Raw genomic sequence first — 15,778 nt, 5'->3', positions numbered from 1 at the left:
CAGTGGCACCATCTCAGCTCACTGCAGCCTGCACCTCCTGGGTTCACTCCATTCTCCTGCCTCGGCCTCCCAAGCAGCTGGGACTACAGGCGCCCGCCACCACACCTGGTTAATTTTTTTGGATTTTTAGTAGAGACGGGGTTTCACAGTGTTAGCCAGGATGGTCTCGATCTCCTGACCTCATGATCCGCCCGCTTCGACCTCCCAAAGTGCTGGGATTACAGGTGTGAGCCACCACGCCTGGCCCTTTCTTCCTGCTTTATATTCGCTGGAAGCTGATTGGATTGTGTCCACCAGATTAAGGATGGATCTGCCTTCCCCAGCCCACTGGCTCAAATGTTAATCTCTTTTGGCAGTACCCACAAAGGCACACCCAGGATTAATACTTTCTATCCCTCAATCCAGTCAAGTTGACACTCAGTATTAACCATCACAGTGACCTTTACTCTAGTTCCCGGTAAGTTCCTCATTTCCATCTGAGACCTCCTCAGCCTGGACTTCATTGTCCATATCACTATCAGCATTTTGGTCACAACCATTCCACAATATCTAGGGAGTTCCAGATTTTCCCTCATCTTCCCGTCGTCTTCTGAGCCCTCCACACCCAATTCCAAAGTTGCTTCCACATATTCAGGTATCTTTATAGCAATGCCCGATTCCTTGCTACCAATTTTCTGTATTAGTCCTTCTTGCATTGCTATAAAAACATGCTTGAGACTGGATAATTTATACAGAAAAGAGACTTAATTGACTCATGGTTCCACAGGCTGCACAGGAAGCATAGTGGGAAGCTGCTCCTGGGAAGGCCTCAGGGAGCTTTTACTCACGGCAGAAGGCGAGATGGGAGTAGGCTTCCTACATGGCAGGAGCAGGACTAAAAGAGGGGGAAGGTGCTACACACTTTTAAAACAACCAGATCTCGTGATCACTCACTCACTCACTCACCATCAAGAGAATGGCACTGGGAGATGGTGCTTAACCGTTCGTAAGAGCTCCATCCTCATGATCCAGTCACCTCCCACCAGGCCCCTCCTCCAACACTGGGGATTACAATTCAACATGAGATCTGGGTGGGGACACAGATGCAAACCATGTGAGTATATATGAGCTCTATGAGATGGCAAAGACAAGGATTGGTGTTTGTGAAATAAATGCTTTGTGATTTTATTGGAAACTGGATCTAACAGATGCTGCATAAAACTTATGTTGTAGGCTTTACATGTGTGTGTTAAAGTTTTGGAGCCCCTGTGTGTGAAAGAATCTGCATTGCCTACGTGCTGTGCCAGCGGCATCCTTGGGTGAACGCTGAGCAGAAGTGTAACGTGTCCCTTTGAATAATGGGGAGGGATTTCAAGGGTTTGCTCTGCTCTGCACTTCGGACACTGGCAGGAGATAGAGGAGAGCCCTTTCCTCTGCCCCTTCCAGAGTGCAGCTGTGTTCAGAGCATGTACCTGTCCAGACACCGAGTTCTGGGGTCACACTTCTTCCCTTACTGAGTACATAGATAGTAGGTTAGAGGGGTTTTGAGTAGTCATTGGAAGTGGCTTCTCCCGAACCATTATTATTGTTATTATTTTTGAGACCAAGTCTCACTCTTTTGCCCAGGCTGAAGTACGGTGGCGTGATCTTGGCTCACTGCAACCTCCGTCTCCCAGGTTCAAGTGATTCTCCTGCCTCGGACTCCTGAGATGCTGGGATTACAGGTGTATGCCGCCACACCTGGCTCATTTTTTTGTATTTTTAGTAGAGATGGGTTTTCACCATGTTGGCCAGGCTGGTCATGGACTCCTGACCTCAAGTAATCCGCCCTACTTGGCCTCCCAAACTGCTGGGATTACAGGCGTGAGCCACTGTGCCTGCCCCAAGCCAGTATTTTGAACTATCCCATTGTGGTGAGCCCTGGGGATTTTTGTTTTTTTAATTGCCCAGGGCAGTGCACGATGGGTGAGAGGTTTGTTTTGCCTTTGGTAACCTGGGGAAAGTGCTTTTTGAAAGGGAGGTAGAAAAGGAGATTTGTTCTCAAGCAATTCAGTTTCACAAAGAATCTGTAGAGGTCAAGGTCTAGTGGCTGATTCTCATACAACCAGTGGTTCTCTGTGTATGGTCCCCAGATCAATAGCATCAGCTCTTTCAGGAACTTGTTAAAAATGCAGATTCTTGGGCTGTACCTGAGCACAGTCAAATCCAGAATTCTGGGGGGCCTCCAGGTGATCCTGGTGCAAGCACATATGAGTTTAGATGATTTTCCCTGACTCATTCATACAGTGTCTAGATGATATAATGGCTAGTTTTCCATAAACATTAGACACTTTATTTTTGTATATTTTGGAACCAATGTAATTAGTTTTCAGCTGTATTGAAGAGCACAGAATATGGACCACCTGATGAATAAAGGTTCCTAATTGCCAAGTGAGGAATGACAGGAGCCAGAACCCTTGGGCATGACCCTAACCTCATGTCCCCCTGGGGTCCTCTCTTGGAGGGTATCCTGGAGCTCTGTGGGCAGCTCATGGGCTTCTGGGCCAGGGTTAGGGTCTGCTGGAAAAGAGGTTAGTCCCTAGACATTTCCCAAACCTGGACCACCTAATAACAGCTCAGAGGGGGGTGTACATGCCACCTTTGGGAAAGAGACCAGACCATCATCCTGTCTCCCTTGGACTTGTCTGATTTTAACCAGGTTCCTTTATTCTTGCAATATTACGTCTACTTCTGATCCTTTTGAAATGTAACCATTTTGTCTTACTAAAATAGAAATCTAATGAAGACACTTCCTAGCTTAAAATTAAGACCTGTATGGTCTTAATGGTCTTTTGCCTTTGGAAAAAGTTCCGAGGTTTCATTCGGCGTTGCATCCTCTCCTGCCTCTGAGTTTCCTAAGGCCTTCCCGGAGCTGTGCAGATGCCGCCTCAGCAACCTCAGATGGCGCAAGGGACCTTGCTGAGGAAGGATTCTCCTTTCATGCCACCCAAAACATTTACATTAATTTTGACGTTGCTTTTTCCTACAACATGAGCTACACAGCCTGTCCTATCCCGTCCTCAGGATAGTCATCTGTGTTCATGACTGAGCTGCCCCTCGGTCAGTGTGGACGAAAGGGCCGTCCTGGGTCAGTGTGGATGAGAGAGCCGTCCTGGGTCAGTGTGGATGAGAGAGCTGCTGCCTGAGTCATTACTGCTTTTAATTTTTTAGGGTCCCTCTTCCTGTGTTATAATTTCTTATTTAGTCACTGCGAGCTCTGTGAGAACTGAGCTGTTTGTCACTATCTCCCCAGGACCTTGTGGAGAATTAATAAATGCTTGTCCTTTTATTTTTTTAATACAACATTTTAAATTCATTGGCTTCTGCAGAAAACGGTATGAGATATCTCAGAACTGAAAATGGAGTTACCATTGGATCCCGCAGTCTTACTATGTGTTTCTACCCAAAGGAAAGTAAATCGTATTAAAAGAATACCTGCATTTGTATCTTCATTCCAGCACGATTCATAATAGCAAAGATGAAATCACTTAAGTGTCTATCAGTGGATGATTGATTAAAGAAAATGTGGAATATAAATGATTGTTTGCTAAGTACACTAACCACACCCTGTTTCTGGATATTTCTCTGGTGTTTATTAATGCCCCCCCACCCCAACCCCTGTCTCTTGCATTGCAGTTTGGGGCGGAATTCCGAAGGTTCTCTCTGGACCGTCATAAGCCTGGGAAGTTTGAAGATTTCTACAAGCTGGTTGTGCACACCCACCATATCTCCAACAGTGATGTAACTATTGGCTACGCAGATGTGCACGGAGACCTGCTGCCCATCAACAATGACGACAACTTCTGCAAGGCGGTTTCCAGTGCAAACCCCCTGCTCAGGGTCTTCATCCAGAAACGAGGTACTGAAGTGGTTGAGTGGCTGCCTGGTCTTGTTGAACAATCATTTTTAAAATACAGTTTTCCATTTTTTCTGTCATTACATTTGGTTCTGTTTTCTAACCTGTAGTAGGAGATTAAAGAAATTAAAATGTGTTTGATCAACATTAATTTAATATACTTAAAATTCTCACATTGTGTTTTCTACCTTAAACGGTATTGACTTCTGACTTTTAAATACTGAAGAAAGAGTAATATTGATACTTCCAGTCGTTTAACTAGAAGTGAAATAACTCAATGATAAGGAGGCTTGAGTCAGTGGCCTCAGAATGAAACTTGGGGTTACTGGCGCGTGCTTTCCGTCGTCTCGTTGGGAGTAGGGAATATGTTAGCTTTAGATGATAACTGGTTAACTTTTAGCTCTGAGGCCCAGTTTCGCCATAACTAATAATATCATTTTATGTTAAAATAAATTACTAACATAGGTTAATGGCTGAAAGGGAAGGGGTGCCCTGCTGCTGACGTACTGTGGGACCTCATACTGCTCACGTCTCTGAACTGCATTTAGATTTTTTTTTCCATCTCCAAACTTCGGAGAACCTTGTTGTTTCAAAATAATACGCTGAAAGAAAGAAGGACCTGCAGGTGAGGCTTGATATTGGGAAAATGGCATTTTTATAACTGACTGCCTCTCCTTCTTTGGGCGGCCCCGCAGTGCACGTGGTGAACACTGACCACCTCAAGGAGCCAAGCAGCCAGTGGTGACACTTGCAAAGTGAGGTTGCCGTGTGCCCTGTCTGCCCTCGTGGATCTGCTGCCAGAGTCTCTGGGACAGCTAGGAGAGGTTTCCCGGAGGAAAGCCTGAGCTGAGACTACAGGAAGCAGCGGCAGGGTGCTGGGCGGGAGGCAGGCTGGGCGAGTTCTCAGGCGAGGCCCTCCGCCTCCTTCACCCCAGTGTCCTGCTTTGCAAAGCGAGGGTACTCACATAGTAGCCCCCATCCAGTTTCTGTAAGGGTGATGCTGAGCAGCGTGCCGCCAGCTCCTCGCCCCTGCTCTGTAAATACTAGTGATGGCTGTTATTCCCATCTGTGGTGATGAAGGGAACGGCAGGAGACTCGTTGACCTCACTTCAGACAGATTCTCTGGCACAAGATCAGAACACTCTGCATCTGCAGTTCTCGCTGGGCCTGGGTATCCTGCTGATGGTGCTGAGAAGTCAACACAGCTGTCACTTCCTCACAGTGGCCTGGGGGACGGGCTGAGCTTCAGCTTCCGCATCAGTCCCTCAGGGTTGCTGGGGGACAAGGACCCTCACTGTCTCTGCAGGGTTCTGCACAGCCTCCAGCACGCCACACCTCGGTCCTCTGTATGCTGCCCTCTGCAGTAGCCACCTGCTGCTTTGCTGGTCCTGGAATGGAGGCCTGTGCGCCCTGCCCCCTGACCTGGAACTCTCCACCCCTTCACATTGCCTGGGTATCTGTATCTGTTCACAGGCTGCCTTCTCAGGAAGGCCTGGTCTCAGCTGCTTGATCTGATGAGCCCGTGTTCCCCTCTGCACGTCGTCCTCTGTCCTCTTACTCAGCTTCCTCTGTGCTCTGTCCCTTGCTTACGGAGCTAGTTTGCCGTCCGTCTCCACCCGACCAGGAGCGCTGCGGGGCGTGTGTTCCTGGCTGTAGCCCTGCCATCCGAGGTCACAGCATTTGACACATGGTGTGGGTTGAGCAATGGTGTGAAGAAGGGTGTGGTGTAACCTGCAGATGTGCACACAGGCTCTGTTGCCCGTTGTGCAGGAAACAAGTCATTGGCCCTGTTGACTGTGGAGCTGGGGTGAAGGCCGGCAGAAGGCACCGTGCCCTTTGGCAATTGGCCCCAGGAGTCTTGGCACCCTCTACTCGGGATGCACCAAAGCTGAGGTGGGACCAGAAAGTGGGCTTGTGTGTTGCCAGTGGGGATGTACTAACCTCCAGCAGTGGCTTGGACAGCTCCGCCTCTTTCCGGCTTGCTGGCTGGGCCTGTGTTCAGTCTTCGTCATTTCTTTTTCCTTCTTCCTCTGCCCTCTGAGTAGTAGCCCAGTTTAACTAGCTGGCTTAGGATTTCTACGTCTCGTGGTTGTAGCGTGAGCATGTCGCCAGCAGCCCCTGCCTTTCTCTGTCATGTTACAGCGTGGAGCTAGGGAGACCCGAACTCAGACCCCACCTTCTCCCTGGCTTTGTGACACAGCCACGCGCCTTGTCCTGCAGAGCTCTCATGTCCTCACCTGTGGCACGGGTGGCAGTGCCTGCCTCTGGGGTTGTTGTCAGGGCTTAATAGCGAAATCTGCTGATGACAAGCCCTTGGCTGGTCCTGCGTATACATCACTGGCCCCTCGGTCCTGTCCTTGGGAAAATCAGAGCTGCCTCTCACTGTCCTCAGTGGATTTGCCTGTAAAGATGACGACATTCCAGGTGGCGATTAGGGGCAGTTGTATCCTGTGCACAGTCAGGCACCCTCCCTGCATAGGAATCTGTGCGGATGTTTAGTAATCTGTGTGTTTGGGGCAGAGCTGAGGCCCCCTGAGAGGCAACACTCAATCCCACAGCCTTTTTACTGCAGCAGGGGTGTTGAGGGGTCAGTCACGGTCATGCTATTTTCATGATTCTACTGCAGCCATACCCACTCTGTCATTTACTTAATAACTTTCTGTACACGGACATATTTTATTTAAATATATTTTAAGAGAGAATTTACGATCACAGAGGAAAAGTCAGCATTCTCCTAATACATGTCGAAATAGACCCCAATTATGCTTAAAAAAATTAATCTGTTTCTCAGCTGAGCGCAGTGGCTCACGCCTGTGATCCCAGCACTTTGGGAGGCCAAGGCAGGTGGATCACTTGAGGTCAGGAGTTCGAGACAAGCCTGGCCAGCATGGTGAAACCCTATCTCTACTAAAAAAATATAAAAATTAGCCAGATGTAGTGGCACGTGCCTGTAGTCCCAGCTGCTCGCTGGATTGAGGCAGGAGAATCGCTTGAACCCAGGAGGCGGAGGTTGCAGTGAGCCAAGATTGCACCACTGCCCTCCAGCCTGGGTGACAGAGCGAAACTCCGTCTCAAAAAAAAGAAAAATTAATCTGTTGCTTAAAATAATCTCTTCCTCCAAACCATACAAAGACACTGTAATAAACTACAGAATAGCATTCCTTTATGAATGTAGATGTAAAAACCCTTCAGCAAAATACTAGCACATGGAAAAATGCACCCACACAAAAAGTACACAAATGTTCATAGCAACATTATTCACAATATCCATAAGGCGGGAACCACCCACGCGTCCATCAGCTGATGAATGTATAAAGTGCGTGCATGCGCGTGTGTGTCTAGTCAACAAAGTGTGCATGCGTGTGTGTGTCTAGTCAACTGCATGCGCACGTGTCTAGTCAAGTGTGTGCATGCGCATTTGTCTAGTCAACAGTGTGTGCATGTGTGTGTGTGTCTAGTAAAAAAAGTGCGTGCATGTGCATGTGTCTAGTCGAAGTGTGCACACATGTGTGTCTAGTCAGCAGTGTGCATGCACGTGTCTAGTCAACAAAGTGTGTGCATGCGTGCGTGTGTCTAGTCAACAAAGTGTGTGCATGCGTGTGTGTGTCTAGTCATGCAGTGGAATATTATTGAGCCGTAAAAAAATGATGCACTGACACATGCTACAGATGGATGAACCTCAGAAACCTTATGTTTAAAAGTGAGAGAAGCCAGACATAGAAGTTCCCATATTGTATGATGACTTTTGGAGTTGATTCTCATTATTCAAGGATTGTGTATTGATGAGAATGTTGTGACCAGAGGCTCACAGGAACCTAAGCCTGTATTCCCCTGGAAGCAATGGTTCCGTGCTCAGTAATTCAGTGACCGTGTCAATTTTAGAGAACAAACTACCACACGTGACGAGAATCCTCTGTAATGTGAAAAGTCCAGAATGGGCAAATCCATGACTCATGGTTGCCAGGGGCTGAGAGGTAGGGAGAATTGGGAGGGAGGGGGTTTCTTTCTGGGGTGATAGAAATGTTCTAGAACTAGAGATTTGTGTAAATACCAACAACCATTGAATTCTACACTTTAAATGGGTGAAGTTTATGTGAATTATATTGGAATAAAGCTGTTAAAAATAGAAGGGACTGTCCACCTTACCAGGGCTGATGAGCAGACCCCTGGATCTGAGCCATGGCCCTGGATGAGGTTTTAGGGGTTTATCTCCAGCCTTTATTTCCAAAATTCAGCCATCCTCCATATGTGAATACTTTGACTTTTTAATAAACATATTTGTTCAAAACTTTAAAAAAAAATCCTCTCTTTCCCTGGCAATAGGAAACTTCCTATGCTTCTCTGAGAGGGCTCCAAGCCTGACGAATGCCCCAGGTGGGCACAGGAGTGTGGCATCCTCAGCTGCCTCCCTCTCCTCACTGGGAATGCACACAGCACAGCCCAGTGGGATTAGCTGGGCCTGTCACTTTGTTACCAACAGAAATGACGGATATTTTCATATCCTATGGTAGTTGCATTCCGATATCCTAAATATCATTTATAGTAATCATTATTTAAAAACAATGGTCCACATTGTTCTTTAATGCATGAATAAGAAAAGTAATGTGCCACACATTTGCTTTACTTTTCTGATAATTGTCTTCAAAATAATTTCCTCTATAATCCCCTGTGCTTTATTCCATGCCTTTAAGAACGTTATTTTGAGAAAGGGGTTCCCAAGCATCATCAGATTGCTAAAGGGCTCTTGGCTTATCCCAGGTTCAGAGCCGCGCTTGCAGAGAGGCTGCAGTCGGGGCTCAGACAACAGGCCGGAATGACTTCGCTTTCATTCTCCTGGGATGATCAGATGTTCTCTCGATGACTACATGGCATTTGGGGGCAAAAGGACCCAGCCTTAGGCCTTCAGTGCCTTTCTTCTTTATTTGCTATGCTTCTGCTGCATCTGGCCAGGGACTGTGAAAAGCCATGGGCTTTTCCTTTGGACAAGTAACAGCTGTCTTTGCCCTTCTCTGTATCGCTGTGCCCATTTAAGTAAGAACAACAGCAGTTACCAGAATGGATTGGCCACGATGAGAGGGTCTGGACTTGAGTCTGCCTATTTAGGTTGCAAACACAGTGTGTTAAGTGTTAAGGACGCACTTCTCTGTTTCCCTGCTCCCCAAGGGTGCAGGAATGTTTTGGGAAGCTGGCCCTTGCCAGAGAATGCACAACCAAGTTGATACTTGGAGCATCTCTTTCTATTTTTAGCAGGATAAACAGGAAGTGCAAACAGTAACTTTTCCCTGCTTATCCATCAAATAAACTCTGCAAATGCTAGCCTAGGCTGTAGTGTGGTTACTTACCTCCAGGCACAGCCCAGGACTTGGTAGGGTGTGTCAGTAGTCCTCCTCCGGAATGTGAAGACTTAATTACACTGAAAGATGGTCAGCACAGAGCACTCTGGACTCCTTACTTTTAAAGCTAACATCAGTGTTGCACATTTGCATATACTTGTTAACTGTTCTTGGCATTCTGGGCATTCTTTTGGGTTCCTAGAATGAGGAGAACACAGTTGTAAACTGTTTGATTTATCAGAAGTTGCACGACGGGGTGTATTTTGCTATGATCGCACTTAAGTGAGTTACTAGAAAAAGGAAGGGGTGTTCTTCAGAGTAAAACATGGAATGATTAAGAATCTCGTTATGGACACTGGCAGAATTTTCAAGTATCAAGCATAGAAATCCTGCTTATAATAGTTTATCTTGGATTCTTAGGTAACTAGCTAGAGGTATGTTTGGTTTTTAAATTGAGGGTTCACTGCTCATCAGGAAGCCCTCAGTTAAGCCGCCAGAATTCAATTTCTGCATTCCACGCCCCATTGTCTCTCTTTCCTCAGACGCCGCCTAGGGGCTTAGGCTGTGCCTTGGGGTCAGGGAAGGGGTGTGTTTTTGCTGAATTAGCCTCACTGTGTCCCTGTGCTTATGGGAACAGACAGAATGTGGGCTTTGCCCTCCGGGGTAGGAGGTTTTCCGTAAGACACGTTTGCTGCTTTATTTGCCACAGATTCCTGTAAGTTTGTGTGTTTGGAAGATTTTCTTTTTTTTTTTAATGAAAGAAAATAGCCTCCCACTCCACCGTGGGAACGTGGAGAAGATGAAATTCCTGCAGCCGCGTTCACGCTGGAGTAGGAGTGTGTTGAGGGAGGAGAAAATGTGCTGATGTAGCTCATCAAAAAGAAACAGAGCCAGAGGCCCCCCCCTCCAGAAGAATCCAGGGTTGTCCTCCAGGGCGCCCACGTGAAGCCAGCTCTGCAGGCGCAGTTGGGAGCAGCCACAGCCGCCCGGCTGTCTGCCTTGAGCCAATGGGAACGGAGAGGGAAACAGATGACTAACTCATATTCTCCAGTAGTCCCAGCAAAACACCTTGTATGTAAACGGTGAGAGTTTATACTGATTGAATTGGAGTCTGTGATTTTCTTACTTTTCTTAACATTTAAACCCATAATGTATTTATAATTTGGATTATTTTTAAAGACCTAACATATCATACCTGTCATTAAATTCTTCATAAAACTTTGTTGTTTTTAAAAAAGCTCTTCTGTTTAAAACATATTTGTAAAGCAAGATTCAGATGACATAGAGGCAATCCCACCGCCCTGAGGCAATGACTTTTGCATTTTGGCAAAATCATTCCAGGCCTCTCGCTATAGATGCGGTTAGTTGGACATAGTTTTACATAAACAGGGTCATGATATACATGGCATAGCAATTATTTTAACCTACCACCATATTTTTTGTCTTTTTGTAGATGTGTATGTAGACATACATCAATGATGGACATATCAGTTACATGACTCTAACAAAGTATAACCAAGTCCTTATTGTTATTTAAATTGTTACAATTTTATTATAAACTGTTGTATATTTTAAAATACTTGTCAGGTTCTGTTTTTAAGGAAAACTAGTAGAAATGTTCTTGCTGGGTTAAAAGGTATGAGTATTTTGAACTAAAATATATATATTGCCAGGGGACCACTCTTTTGTACGGCTCTAGAGTAACATTTGAATTGGTTGTTACTTTAAAAAAAAATTTACTTTTTTTTTTTTTTTCCTTGAGACAGAGTCTTGCTCTGTCGCCCAGGCTGGAGCGTACTGGTGCCATCTCGGCTCACTGACATGGCTGCCTCCCAGGTTCAAGCGATTCTCCTGCCTCAGACTCCTGAGTAGCTGGGATTACAGGCACGCTCCACCACGCCTGGCTGATTTTTTTGTATTTTTAGTAGAGACGGGGTCACCATTTTGGCCAGGCTGGAACTCCTGACCTCTGGTGATCCGTCCACCTTGGCCTCCCAAAGTGCTGAGATTACAGGTGTGAGCCATTGCACCTGGCCAGAAAAAATATATATATGTGTATATAAATATCTTGGAAGACTCTTATTGTGTGGGACAGGAACTCCTGATCTTTGAATTGCTCCTCTTGAGTGCTGCAGTGAAGGCCACGGAGATCTGGCCTGAGGTGCGGGCGGAGGTCTGGCCTGAGGTGCGGGCGGAGGTCTGGCCTGAGGTGCCCGGGGGAGGTCTGGCCTGAGGTGCGGGCGGAGGCTGCTTTCCTGCCAGAATAGCACTGAGGGGGCCAGATGGATGGCTGCCCGCCCTGGGAACCTGGATTCCCACTTCTCCAAGCACCTGGCACTTTGTCTTCATGGACACTCCTCTCAGCCTGGCCTTGGTGGACGAGGAGCTATAGGTCTGCAGAGTTCAAGTTTAGCAAAAAGGATGCTGCCTGTCAGCAGATTGTACCTGTCACTCGGCCAGAGCGTTGTGTGGTAAAAATGGCCATGTCATGGCTTCTGTCATGTCAGAGTGGCTTGTGTGATGATTAACACTTTTGTGTGGGTACAGTTTGATGGAAATGAGGCCATACGTGGAGGCACAGGTTGGGGCTTTCTTTTCATACTAGGCCAGTGATCATCTCGAGCCCAAGTGATTCGTGGTCCAGGATGGGACTCTGGCGGGCAGAGCTGGTTTCCTGCCCCCTCCTCCTCCTGCCGTTTTGTTCCCCAGCCACACAGTGAGACCCAACAGCGGCGCTGCTGTTCTCTAGCAGTCGGCCAGGAGGGTCACCTCTAGTCACATCTCTGCTGCAGCACAGTGAGCCCCTGGTCTCCTCAGGCTGACACCTCACACATGGGTTTCTCTGTTCCCATGGGTATCATTACCTCCCAGTTATGTCCGTCTCTCTTCTAGTTAACATCTTTTATTTCCTAAAATTCACCTCTGTTACCGTTTTCACTTCAGGAACCCTTAGAAATAATTTCCCATGTGGCCTAGGTCCTCCTGCACCAGTATTTTGGAGCCAGGATTATGAAATATGTGAAGTCCAGAGCTCACCCCTACCCCACAGAACTAAGATCTCAGGGGTGAATGTCCATGGCTCATGCACATTGATGTTTATGAACATTTAGAATGTTCTCAGAAACGTTATGTTTTACTGCTAACCAAGGATTTTTAAAATTATCATGTGACTCTCACAATAAACCAAGTTGTGTAAGTTTCCTCCTTTTACACATGATGACACTGAGGCTTCAAGAAAGGTCGAACATTGTGAATATAGTTCTCAGCTAAAGTTTGAAATTTAGTTCGCTTATCCATGAGTTCGGGCCCGTTTGGCACCTTCATTTATGTGGAGGATGCAGAGGTGGTGACAGGCACGCATCTCACACTAGTGCATTCGCATTTCGCTTGCTAGTGCTCAGAAGCGAGGGTTGATTCAGTGGCACTGTCACGTTAAGGCCATGTTGCTTTCCTGTGGCCAGGAGAATCCCTATTCAGTAGTGCCTTAATGAAAAGTAGCTCTTGTAGAAATGATATTCCTATATTAGTTTGGAGTCCAGAGACAAAAATTTCCACTGTGAACTTTTTTCTTTTCCAGAAACGTAAGCAAGATTTGGATTTCCTCTTGCACAGCAGTTTCTTTTCCTGTTTTTGCACCGTATCTCGTACTTTCCATCCCCTCCTGTTGGAAAATGATTCAGCCTGTAGGTCACCATGTGCAGCACATCCCACCTGTACTCAGGCTCCCAGAAATCCCGACTGTTTTTGTAGCACTTGACCCACACAGGCAGAGTTGGGGGTGAGAGGTGCTGTTGGAGTTGGAGCCGTTTACTCCTCATGGTGGTTTGTGGGGCAGGGATGCTGAGCGTTCCCGCCTTCCTGCCAGCACTTCCTGCCAGCACTCCTCAGCAGTTGCACTCGGAGCCACAGGCTGGGGTGGAGGAAAGTGTCAACACCAAGACATTAACCAGTACCATAGACGAATGACTTACTTTTTATATAACGTAGAATGTACTGTTTTAACAATCTTTAGGTATAAGTTTAGAGGCATTAAGTACGTTAGGTACATTGTACAAACATCGCCATCATCTGTTTCCAGAAGGTTTTGTTTTTTTTTTTTGAGACGGAGTCTCGCTCTGTCGCCCAGGCTGGAGTGCTGTGGCTGGATCTCAGCTCACTGCAAGCTCCGCCTCCCGGGTTTAAGCCATTCTCCTGCCTCAGCCTCCCGAGTAGCTGGGACTACAGGCGCCTGCCACCTCACCCGGCTAGTTTTTTGTATTTGTTTTTAGTAGAGACGGGGTTTCACCGTGTTAGCCAGGATGGTCTCGATCTCCTGACCTCGTGATCCGCCTGTCTCGGCCTCCCAAAGTGCTGGGATTACAGGCTTGAGCCACCACGCCCGGCCAGAATGTTTTAATCTTCCCAAACTGAAACTCTGTACCCATTAAAGTGTTTTGTATTTTTGTTGCAATTCAAGTCAAACTCCAAAAAACAGCTCTGTACCTATAAGTATAAATTTCTACACAATGTCCTTGGGGCATGTTTATAACTGATACATCTATGGTCTTACTAGAAATTTCAAATCAAAGGGTGAGGAATTATACTTTTTCAAAAAGCATGAAAGAATTTTCCCTTGCTGATGGAGTCATTGAGTCTCTGGGGAGCTCCTTGACCCTTCCCCAGGCCACGTGTCAGGCCGACCCTCCTTCCCTGGCTGCTCCTCCTAGCACCTGTGCACTGACCACACCCCAGGCCAGAGGCTCCTAGGACCTGGAGTGGGGAGGACGTCGGGATCAGGAGCGAGCCTTCTGTGACGCTGGTGTCCGTGCTGAGGAGGGGCTGTGCCTCTTGGGCTTCAGGTGGGTCTCCGAGTTAAATTGCCCTAGGAGAGAGTACAGCTCAGGGGCCTTAGCCACCATCTGCGTGCGGCCTCTCTGAACTAGGAAGCAAGTTCTGTCTCGCGATGTCAGTCCTCTGTGGTGTGTTGACATGTTGGCGGCAGGGACCAGGAGGACGTGGACACGTTGGTGCTTCATCTACCAGAAGCTGCTGCAGAGCAGCTCCCCGCAGACACCTCTCCGCCCTCCACACAGGAGAGCGGGGAGGACTGACGGCCCAGCTCCCACGGCCAGCGAGCCCACGGTGTGGGGACGGTGAGGAGGAGATGATGAGCAGTGGAGATTTGGGACTGGTTGACCAGGTGTGCTTTTCTTTCACTCTCATCCTTCTTCCCTCCTTGTCTTTGGTGTTCTGGACCACTGTGAGGCTCCGAAAGTACAGTGTACCCTTCAATGTGTCATGACAGCCCCACGCAGGTCCCTGGGGCTGCCTTGGCAATTGTGGAACTTCAGGCTCCCAGCACAGCGTCTGCTGTCCCTCGTCACCTGGGCTCACACTGGGCAGTGGCTTCAGTTGGGGTTGGCATTCAGTCGAGGCCTCTCCTAAGGACTCCGAAACAGATCTGCTCCCAAGTGGCAGCTAAACAGCCCCCTGGAGCTGGAGCTGAGGCCAGATGGCCCCTCTGCCTGCACTGCGCCCCACCTCAGGGTCAGACTCAGAGACCACCAAAGGAGAGCGTTCACTGATGCTCTTGCTCCTCAGGAATGAACCAAGGGGCCACTGTCATATCGTGTCTCGTAGAGAATGCGCAGTCTCGGTCTTTTGACCCCAGCACCTTCTAGGGTTTTTAGTGACTCCTTAATGATCAAATGGAAACTCTTCTGTGGTTAACGCTGACCTTCTTGTACATTGAAAACATGAAAATACACGTTTTTGATGTTAAGAATCATCAAGGTGAAGTTAGACACCTTTGACCAATTTTAAATTTGGCTTTGGAGGCTGGTTTGTCAGCACTAGAAAATAAATCCCTATCTTGGAACAAGTCTTGTCTAACCTAAACAGTTCTCCAACAAATGATTCTTTCTGGCTACCCTCATTATCACATGTATACATCTAAGCACATTTAGTTAATAAACACTGAGTCTCCTGCTATGTCAAAATCATAGGAATTTGAAATTGAAGTAATTTTAAAGGTCATCCAATCGAGCTTTCTTCTTTACAGGTGAGGAACCAAAAACCCAGCTGGGCCAAGTGCAAGGCTCCCACTTAGGTGGCTGACAAATATATTTAAATAGTGGCATAGGCCCTTGTAGACTTGGTTTTCTTACAGACCAAAACCTAAATGATTTAAACATTTTTCAAGAGAATTTCTTGTTATCAGATAAAAGAACCAGTAGCAATTCATATGTCTGAGCTGCCTGCGATCTATCATCTGTGGCAGAAAATTTATGTCTCTTCATCTCATTGCCCAGGGACATACATGGGGGCTCCTGGTGGTGAGCTGTGGTCGGCACTCGAGTGTTTTGAGTGATGACTCCATCCCAATCTGAGCGGCGTTTTCCTCTAGGTTGGTAAAGCCCAAAGAACCATACAGAGAGGAGGAAAGAAAGAAAGATGAGAATTTTACAAAGGCATCGCCTCCTGTAGCTCTGCCAGGCCTGGGCTGTGGCCACACATCTGGGCAGCTCCAGCTGCTCTGACATTTTCTTCTGCAGGTCCTAGGGAGGTGGCCAGTTTGAGGTTAGCAGGTGCT

At 47.3% G+C, this 15,778-nt stretch overlaps 1 protein-coding gene across 1 annotated transcript in view; it reads left to right on the top strand.

The window, feature by feature from the left end:
* Positions 1–15,778, top strand: part of LOC105535098 — a 64,829-nt gene that overhangs the window by 37,632 nt on the left and 11,419 nt on the right. The window contains exon 7 of the mRNA XM_011974102.1: positions 3,655–3,877. Within this exon, the coding sequence (XP_011829492.1) occupies positions 3,655–3,877 (223 nt within the window). The remainder of the gene's footprint in view (positions 1–3,654; positions 3,878–15,778) is intronic.

This window comes from Mandrillus leucophaeus, unplaced genomic scaffold, assembly GCF_000951045.1.
Source record: "Mandrillus leucophaeus isolate KB7577 unplaced genomic scaffold, Mleu.le_1.0 Scaffold1411, whole genome shotgun sequence".
In the NCBI taxonomy this organism is placed as follows: Eukaryota; Metazoa; Chordata; class Mammalia; order Primates; family Cercopithecidae; genus Mandrillus; species Mandrillus leucophaeus.
The sequence above is the reverse complement of the archived record's forward strand: the minus strand, read 5'-3'. Positions and strand labels throughout refer to the sequence as shown.